The sequence below is a fragment of the Chelon labrosus genome (assembly GCF_963514085.1).
Source record: "Chelon labrosus genome assembly, chromosome: 12".
NCBI lineage: Eukaryota > Metazoa > Chordata > Actinopteri > Mugiliformes > Mugilidae > Chelon > Chelon labrosus.
Window position 1 is genome coordinate 8,394,155 of NC_140345.1, and position 9,210 is coordinate 8,403,364.

The following is a 9,210-nucleotide window of genomic DNA, read 5'->3' on the forward strand; positions in this document are numbered from 1 at the left end:
AAAAAACTGTTTATTTTTTATTTAATTACATTATATTGAGAGGTGTGTGTAATTTTGGTGCTAGTTACATACATTACTGGTTAGATTGTTGAAGGACAAATAATATAATACAATATAATATAATATAATACAATATAATAATAATTGATGCAGTTTTCGTGTGTACCGCTAGACAGCGACAGAAGGTCGTTATCTGGAGGATGGGCGTGGTCAGTGAACGCTTCCCTCTTCAGACATTTTTGTGATTCCAGTTGAGGGTCAACAACCTGACCGTGTCGACAGAAAACCGATCCTGAATTATTCCTAAAACGATTTCGTTTTTTGCATTGAACGGATATCGGTAAGTTAAACGTAACATTCGGTTCGATGTGCAATACGGTGTTTCGCTGTGTTGTGTAATCCAGTTTTTTTTTAAATCATTCAGCCGTGCTCAGACTCGACAGCGCTGCTCTTTAATAGCCAGCTAGCTAGCTAGCTAGCTAACGTTCAAGTGCTCGGCAAACCGTTATTCGATTTTCATTTGACATCAGTGTGCGTTGTTGTAGTTGCTGTGTATTTGTTGCGCCAATTAATGATTGAGCATGCGTGCTTTTTTAATAAGTAGGAGTAGGAGTGACACCGATCGAACGCCCTCGTATCGGGTTGATAGGACAGGGAGGAGCCTTCCCCGAAAACATGGGATTTAATTGTGGCTTAAGCTGAAGTGATTGACGTTGTCATGTGTTTTTCAGTCGTTAACTAACTACTGATATCGTGATATGTTAACATGAACACATTTTCAGTGATATGCCACTCTATCTCATGACGGTGATAGTTAATGCGTTTAGGTTTAGATGGATATAAGAAAATAGTTTTGAGACTTTAATAACATTTATAACTGTTATATTGTCCTTTGTATGTTGAAACTGTGTGGTCTTTTTGGCAGAGGTGGAAAAAGTACTAAAATATCGTACTCAAGTAAAAGTACCAATACTTGGATGAAATATTACTCAAGTACAAATGAAATTACCCATCTGAAAAATTACTCAAGTAAAAGTAATAAGTAGCTAATTTAAAATGTATTTTAAGTAAAAGTTACTTAGTTACATTTAAAAAAAAAAACCTGTAGAACGGGGCGGGGGATCTCTCCCATGTAGTGAAAATAGGACAAGGGGTCATACATCCAAAACTGTTTAGTTTTTAAATAAAGAACAATCTATACAAATGTATAAAAATCTATACAAATGTATACACATGTAATGACAACATAACACATGTCACACATGACATGTAAGACCCTTAGAAAGGTATAATGTGCAATTTTAGTTCTGACCATCCCATAAAACTTTTTCAAATAAGCAACTGTCAATCAAACTGTCTCTGAACCGTCGTCGCTCTTCTGATCCACCTCCATCTCGTTCTCAATCTCCTACAGAAAGACTTGGCGCTTGGTAGTGGTAGCCTACATGCTGACCATACGTCACTCACTACGTGGTTCCGGGCGCGATTTTTTTTTCGGTTTTCGTTAGTCAACGTTTTTTTTTTTTACTCAGTAACGGATGGGATTTGTAATGTAGCGAAATACAATACTTCACTCAAAACGTAATCAAGTAAAATTTAAATTACCGATTTTAAAAACTACTTGAAAAATACAAAATACACAAAAAAACTACTCAATACAGTAACGTGAGTAAATGTATTTCGTTACTTTCCACCTCTGCTTTTTGGAGAATGTAGTTTCATCATATTGAATTAAACACTAAAGTGTTTCTGCCGTTTAGCATAGCCTAGTGACTAAAATGGAGAGTAAAAACATTATGTCTGAACAAGATACATTTCGGTTGTGCTATAAACCACAGCCTCCAAAATAAACAAGTCAGCTGCTGTCTCAGTTAAATCTGAATACCATAACCTTCATAAAGCTAAGATTCAGCGTTATATGCATTCGTTTTCATCAGTGTACCTTGTTTATTTTGGCAATTTAGTGAATAATTTCGAAATAAACGTTTTCTTTAGTGTTAAACATCTATGTAATGGTTGTCCTGTCTGCCGTTCTTTAACAACCCATTAGTGCAGTCTTTTTCTTTGCCAACTGTAAAAAATAACACTTACATTTTTGTTTTAAGGACTCAAGATGTTTTACACATGTGGACCCAATGAAGCTATGGTGGTGTCTGGTAATGGATGCATTAATATCTCTCACTTTTGTTTAGAAAACCAGAATATTTCTCTGGGCTATGAAACACTTCAGGTTCTGTGATGATTTGATGTTGTTAGAAAATGTGTTGTAAATGAGCTCACTGTACTCATGTGCCGTAATAATCTTTTTACAACTGAATTGTGGCAGTTAAGTTTTGTGTGGACAAGCAAACGTGTTATGTGAGTAATTCAATCATTGCATGTCTTGAGATAAGATGCGTTTGCGCAACATTTACTGACATTCAGGAGTAAGAAAGGAATTTTCCAGCTTGCTATATTGTCTTGTCTCAAGATGAATGAACTGTGTCACACACATTGTTGTGACACAGCAGTGGGGGGTCGTTGCAAGTTGAACTATGGTCCCTTTCTTTATAGGTAACTAGCTGTATGCTACAGAACGGCAGTGTAATGTTTATGTTATACCCTCCTCTTTCTCTCCAGGCTTTGGTCGTTCTCCACCTCTTATGATTGCCGGAGGAAGAGTTTTTGTCATCCCGTGCATTCAGCAGATCCAGAGGTGATACAAGTTTCAACCTCTATTACCAATCTCTACCATTTAAATAATATTGCTGTCTCATATAATGACTGTTATTTTTTTCCACGTCAAATTTACTCTCCTGTCTTTCTTGCTCTTGGTTGTTACACCTAATTTATTTCACCTTTTCTTTTTAATATATCCTTCTCAGAATCACACTGAACACCCTGACTTTAAATGTGAAGAGTGACAAAGTCTACACTCGCCATGGTGTCCCTATCTCTGTCACTGGCATTGCACAGGTAAGCTTTGAGAACAGCATGACTGAAATGCTGGAAGCTGTACAAATTCTCATAAAATAGCATTATATAATGTTTCTGTTTTAACAGTGTAATAGAAAAATATTTTGCATCAATAAAAGTGTTCAGCTGGCTTTTAAAATAAACACCTGTACAGAAATGTGTTATTGGGTATACAGGCCTGTCGCTCGCCATATGAGGGCACGTATTTGTGGTGTGATTAAAAATACATAAAAAATACCGCAAAATGTTTGCCATAATTTAAAATACATCAAAACTAAGTACTATATGTACATATTGTGTCCGTATTCAATTCAGTTTGGAGGTTATTTCGTAAAAGGAAAAAGATGGTGAAAAGGTCTGTGACTTGATGTGACCCAGGAGTTTGTAGTCATCTGTAAATTGTGTCTGCATGTTTTGACCAAAGTGGCAGCTAGAAGGAGAAAGAATATCTGACAAATGTTAATTTGTATGCTACACAAAATCTAAACTTAACTTCAGATATTGCCAAACTACCCTTGTTGGGAAATCTATATTTTTTTCCGTTTTTTTCCCCTTCACTTTATTTCCTCCTTTCTTTTTTTTCCCAGGTGAAGATCCAGGGCCAGAACAAGGAGATGTTGGCCACTGCTTGTCAGATGTTTATGGGCAAGTCTGAGGCTGAGGTTTCTCAGATTGCACTGGAGACACTGGAGGGACACCAGAGAGCCATTATTGCCCATTTGACTGTGGAGGTTAGTATAGTGATGTCCTTAAATGGATTTGATTTTTCAGTGGATTTATGTTTAAGATGCATCACTTACTTATCATGGAGTTAATGTCCATTCATTGTACAGTATTTATTTATTAACTATCGATACACTGTATATCTCTCTCTGTGCGCAGGAAATTTACCAGGACCGCAAGAAGTTCTCTGAGCAGGTCTTTAAAGTAGCCTCTTCTGACCTGGTCAACATGGGAATTGGTGTTGTCAGCTACACACTCAAAGATGTTCATGATGATCAGGTACATTGCGTCTGTGAATACTACACACAGGAAAGCAGCAGAAATCTGTAATGTTTCCGTAAGCCCATGCAATTTTTTACATGAAAGCTCTTTAGTATCAAATGATTTCCTCTGTTACAGCAATGTACTTAAGTGATTGATATTGACTGAGTGCCAACCTCTCTTGACAGTAGAGATGAATTAGGCTTAAGTGCTTCTGTGGGACAACGCATCATCTTTTGTTGTTTGTCTAATGCACTACCGTCCTTTTTATTGCTCAAACTGGGTTGTCTCATAGTTGATTGTCACTCCTTCTGTTTTGCAGGGCTACCTTCACTCACTGGGTAAAGCCAGAACAGCCCAGGTGCAGAAGGATGCCAGGATTGGAGAGGCTCAGTACAAGCGGGATGCTGTTATCAGGGTAAATATTGCTAATCTTCATCATCATTCTGCCTATTTGCTCATAAGGAGTACCTGAAAATGAGAATGGTGCTTCTGTTGGAGAGAATTAACAAAGTGTATCTATTTCTATTCTGCTGCTTCTATTTACAGGAGGCACACGCAATGCAGGAGAAGGTGTCCGCTCAGTACAAAAATGAGATCGAAATGGCAAAAGCCCAGAGAGACTATGAGCTGAAGAAAGCAGCCTATGATGTTGAGGTCAACAGCAAGAAGGCTGAGTCCGAAATGGCCTATCAGCTTCAGGTACACTCATATGTTCAGGGCCATGCTTCAAGTATTATGGCTGAGCTTGGTCAGCATGTGCCCATATCACCAATCCAGGTTTTAAGTCATATCTGGTTATATTTTGACTGAAAGCTGAGTAGTGTTTCCCTGTTCTTCTGCTTACTATGTCAGGTGGCCAAGACCAAGCAGCGGATCGAGGAGGAGACAATGCAGGTTCAGGTGGTGGAGCGTACACAGCAGATTACTCTGCAGGAGCAGGAGATCATCCGCAGGGAGAAGGAGCTGGAGGCCAAAGTTAAGAAGCCTGCAGATGCTGAGAAATACAGACTTGAGAAGCTGGCTGAGGCACAGCGGTGAGCACTAATGCGTTGTCTTATCGAAATCGCCCTGAACATTTTGTACAAAAGCTAAGTTTCTCTTCTCTCCTCAGCCTGCAGCTCATCATGGAGGCAGAGGCCGAGGCAGAGTCCATCAGAGTGAGTGCTGCCACATTTCCTTTCACATTTCTTTATTACTTTTTATGAGAATTTTATCTTTTCCTAATTTTCTCCTCATTTGTTAGACACGGCTACTTTCTAAGCCCTGCATTTTTTAAACATTTTTATGACTGCTGATATAGTCATTACACTTTTGGTGTAATCTTAACTGCCTTATCTGCGTGTGTGTGAATATAGATGAGGGGTGAGGCAGAGGCCTTTGCTCTGGAGGCTAAGGGCCGTGCTGAAGCTGAACAGATGGCCAAAAAGGCTGAGGCCTTCAAGGAGTACAAGGAGGGAGCCATGGTGGACATGCTGCTGGAAAAACTGCCTCTGGTCTGTTTGATACTCCCAAGGCCTTTTATTGATTTCAGATGGTTTTGAGCAAATAACTTTTTTTGTAGAATTCTTAAATTCTGCTTTTCCCTATTAAATGCAACAAATGTTTACTTCTTACTCTGGAGATGTCCTCTCCTCCTTCTGTGTAATAATTCTGCTGATTTTTCTTTCCCTGCAGATGGCAGAGGAAATCAGCAAACCGCTGTCAGGAGCCCAGAAGGTCACCATGGTGTCCAGTGGTGGCTCAGAGGTGGGAGCTGCCAAACTGGCTGGAGAGGTGCTCGAGATCATGACCAGGCTGCCGGCCGCTGTGGAGAAACTCACTGGGGTCGACATCTCCCAGGTACACTAGTGCATTGAAATCTGGTTTTGACACTCACCAACTAGAGCAAGTGCTAATTATGTCTTATTTGTCTTACAGGTTACAGGAACAAAAGTCCGCGTGCGTTAAGAAGAGAGTGAGCATAAAAGAAGAAGTGTCAATAGTATTTAGACTAAAAGCTCCACATCTCATGCCTATAGCCACTGTACTGACTCTGTAGACACCATAGCCCTTTCTCATTGTTTGTGTGCATGTATGTTTTCACTTGTGTGCCCTGCTGAGGGACTGGATCCATCTACTGTTGTTCTTTACCTTTTCATGGGAATCATTTGGAAACCTTTCAGCTGGAGTTCAAATGTCTCCCTGTGCCTTTCAATTTATTAAAGAATGCAAAACACGCATGCTGGTTCAGGTAGCCCAACACCCAAATGCTGCTGTGCTCTTTGACAATTCTATTCTCACTTCAACACATATTCAACACACCCTGTGCTCTGCTTATCATTCAGGAGCATTCACCTGTAGGCTCTAAGCCTGAGGAGTCTTTAAGTTTCCTTGTGGGAAGCAACAAGGCTAGAGTCTACACCAAATATTAATGCTGTGCATATTCTACATGAGACGGCTGCCTCAACTCTTGCTAAGCTTTTATCATCCCATCGTTTTTGTGCATGGAGATATTGTTATCACCGTTCTGTACCAACCACAGCTAAGCTTTTTAATTTCTTTGTCTCACTGTAGATGCATGTACGTAGCTGAGTACTGGCTTCAGACCTGTCACATAACTCTACGTTGAAGGATTTTTGTTGCGTTTCAGAGTGAAGGGGAAGTGGTTGAAAGGAACAAGCTATGAGGGTTTCCTGCAAAGAGTAATGAAAGTATGTTGTGGTGGAAAAAGCTATGTTGACTTTTGTCTTTGTGTTTTCTTCTTCCACGTCATATTCTTGGCCCTTTGTTAGTATAGATGGACCACTGACTCACTATCTAGCCTGCTGCTTTGATGTGCTTGTTGCCTTGAGTCTAAAATGACACACTAAAATGTTTTTTCTGTTGTACTAATTTTTGATCATTTGATCTTGAGTGTTGTAGATTTTGCCAGATTTTTTGACTTCTTTGTAGTTTTGGGACTTGTACTCAGGAGTTTCCATTGTGTTTTCATACTTACTAACTGTCCAAAGTTTTCCAGCTGTTAAGACTTATGCATCTAGATACCGCTAAGTGCCTGGTCAAATCTACTCAAACAACCTGACTGTTGCGGTTAAACATGTTAAAACTTCAATCAGGGAGTGTTTCCTCTTATCCAACTGTTCTCACTGTTGATGGCTGTAGATAAATGCCAAACTAGTCTCTACTCCTTTTATACATTCTTGTGATACTTTCCTTTTAATGTGTTTATTCAGGTTCTCTTTGTCTACTTTCAGGATTTGTGTGAAAATCGGTTGATGTTCTGAGTCATTTTTATGCAAAAATGAAAATTCTGAAGGACAAAAACTTTTAAGAATAATATACTTTTAGTAATACTATTATTTTAAAATATAAACCATATCTTGTCCTTTAGCAATTAAAACAGAGTAAAAAAATGCTAAATGCATTTCAGACATTGGGCTTTTCCCAGAGCTGATGTAGTCCATTAGTGTTTTCTTTACAGCCTGGATTTCTTCTCTGGTCCACTTTCTTCTTTTGGTTTGTGAAGACCCTGAATAAAACAACACAGTAACATACACTGACTCCTAACATTTAAACCAGTTACCCGTTATAGAAAAAATACTTTGAACAGCTTACCTTCTGTTATCTGTGATGTGTGAACAGGTACCTGGTTTTAATGGTACAATGTATACCCAGTCTAGTCTCTCCTACTCTCTACTCTCTGTTGGTGCTTTGCAACAATATTAAAAAGACTAAGTCTAGATTTATATGAAAATTGTCCTGAGATAACTTGTGATTTGATTGGCCCAATATAAATAAAACTGACTTGATGAGTGAATTATTTAACAGAAATGTCCAGAATTCTTAGATCATCTTTTAAACTACCAGAAATATTAGCTTTGGCTGGATGTGGATCGTTGTTTCGTCCAACTTCATTAGTGGATTTCTTTGTTTGAATGGATTTGTCTGTAAACATAATAGCTCGCTTTTAATAAATGAGTATACAACACAGTGAAAGCAATCTTTTATGTGCTCTGTTCTGCAACATACTTAGTTTCCTTACTTCTTTACCACTTTCAGGGTGTGCAAGATATAGAATTCTGCAAAGACACCCATGTGCTCTATGAACTCTTGACTAAGTGTGTGAATGTAGGCAGGAACTCTGTTGAAAAATTAGTCTTTCTACATTAGGCCACAGATTTATTAATCACCCCTTGTACACAACTTCCTGGTCCCCACTCGTTTCCCTCCTCTTAATCCAACCAGTTCACGTAGCTAACACTGATTGCTGAGTTTCTCTCTTATAGTTCTGTGAGTTCTTCACCACACTCTATAAAGTACCTTAACGTGTTTTACAAATTTACTTTTGCACGGTTTGCCATCTGCTGAGCTGTCACTTTGAGTTTCTTCTGCAGATTAAGGAACATACTCATCTTTGCTGGCATCAGAACTTGAAAAGAGAGACTTCTGCTGTGTATCCCAGCATTGGTCTGTTAAACTGAAAAAATCCAAGAGTTAGAATTTGTAACTCTTCATTCTTTAGTATTAAGTCAAATCACACGTATTTCATGATCAGAAATTCCAAGATAAAAAAAGTGTCAAAAGTACTCAAGTGTGCAGTTACAGCAGCAATATATAGTATATACTGTAGTATTAGCAGTAGTGGCAGTAAAGGCTGTAGTATTAGCTGTAATCAATATTTAAAACACCAGCCTTGTTGTCATGTGTGCCCCCATTCATTTCCAGAATTAAAAAAAAATAAAAAGTTAAAAAGTATTAAGTAGAAAGAACTAAATAAAAGCACATCATAATGCATCTAAAATGCGACAATTTGATTTGTTTTTGCTGATAACCAGTATTTTTAGACAGCTAACAGCCTGGTATCCAATACAAGTATCAGTACATTTCTTAAAAAGTAACTTTATGTGTTATGGAATGTCAAAGAAGACTAATATTTTCATGGTTAACACACTTCATGTTTTCTCTAAACTCCCTTTCTGAAAATAGGTGCGCTGGTGCACTGAAGGATTCAGCACCACATCAGTAGTACTGCCAACATTATATATGCAAATGGAAGAGTTTCAACTACAAGAATTACTGAATTGTTCAGTACAAGTTACACCATTATTGGGTGAAAAGATGTTGCTGTTACATTCAGTTTGCCCTCTGTACAGGAAAAAATGTGAAAGTGGTCCCAACATTTGAAGTTTTCCAAATCATCTTACATTTACGCTGTCTGTTCGTCTAAGCTCAGGTACACTTGATTGAATGATTATGGAAGTGTCACCACCAGAAAATCATTTTTTTCTA

At 38.3% G+C, this 9,210-nt stretch overlaps 1 protein-coding gene across 1 annotated transcript; it reads left to right on the plus strand.

Moving 5' to 3' along the window:
- Window positions 1-203: 203 nt before the first annotated feature.
- Window positions 204-8,417, plus strand: flot1b (flotillin 1b). The gene is made up of 13 exons (XM_084556564.1): window positions 204-340; window positions 2,106-2,156; window positions 2,620-2,695; window positions 2,865-2,955; window positions 3,543-3,686; window positions 3,838-3,957; window positions 4,262-4,357; window positions 4,489-4,641; window positions 4,795-4,976; window positions 5,054-5,099; window positions 5,298-5,435; window positions 5,617-5,781; window positions 5,860-8,417. The coding sequence occupies exons 2-13, from the start codon at window positions 2,114-2,116 to the stop codon at window positions 5,887-5,889; spliced, it is 1,284 nt and encodes a 427-aa protein (XP_084412690.1). The 5' UTR covers window positions 204-340; window positions 2,106-2,113; the 3' UTR covers window positions 5,890-8,417.
- The last annotated feature ends 793 nt before the right edge of the window (window positions 8,418-9,210 follow it).

Coding starts and splice junctions, on each gene's coding strand:
- flot1b (XM_084556564.1), top strand. CDS start 2,114: ATGTTTTACACATGTGGACCCAATGAAGCTATGGTGGTGTCTG. Junction 4,358..4,488: donor AGCGGGATGCTGTTATCAGG/GTAAATATTGCT, acceptor TTCTATTTACAG/GAGGCACACGCAATGCAGGA. Junction 5,436..5,616: donor TGCTGGAAAAACTGCCTCTG/GTCTGTTTGATA, acceptor CTTTCCCTGCAG/ATGGCAGAGGAAATCAGCAA.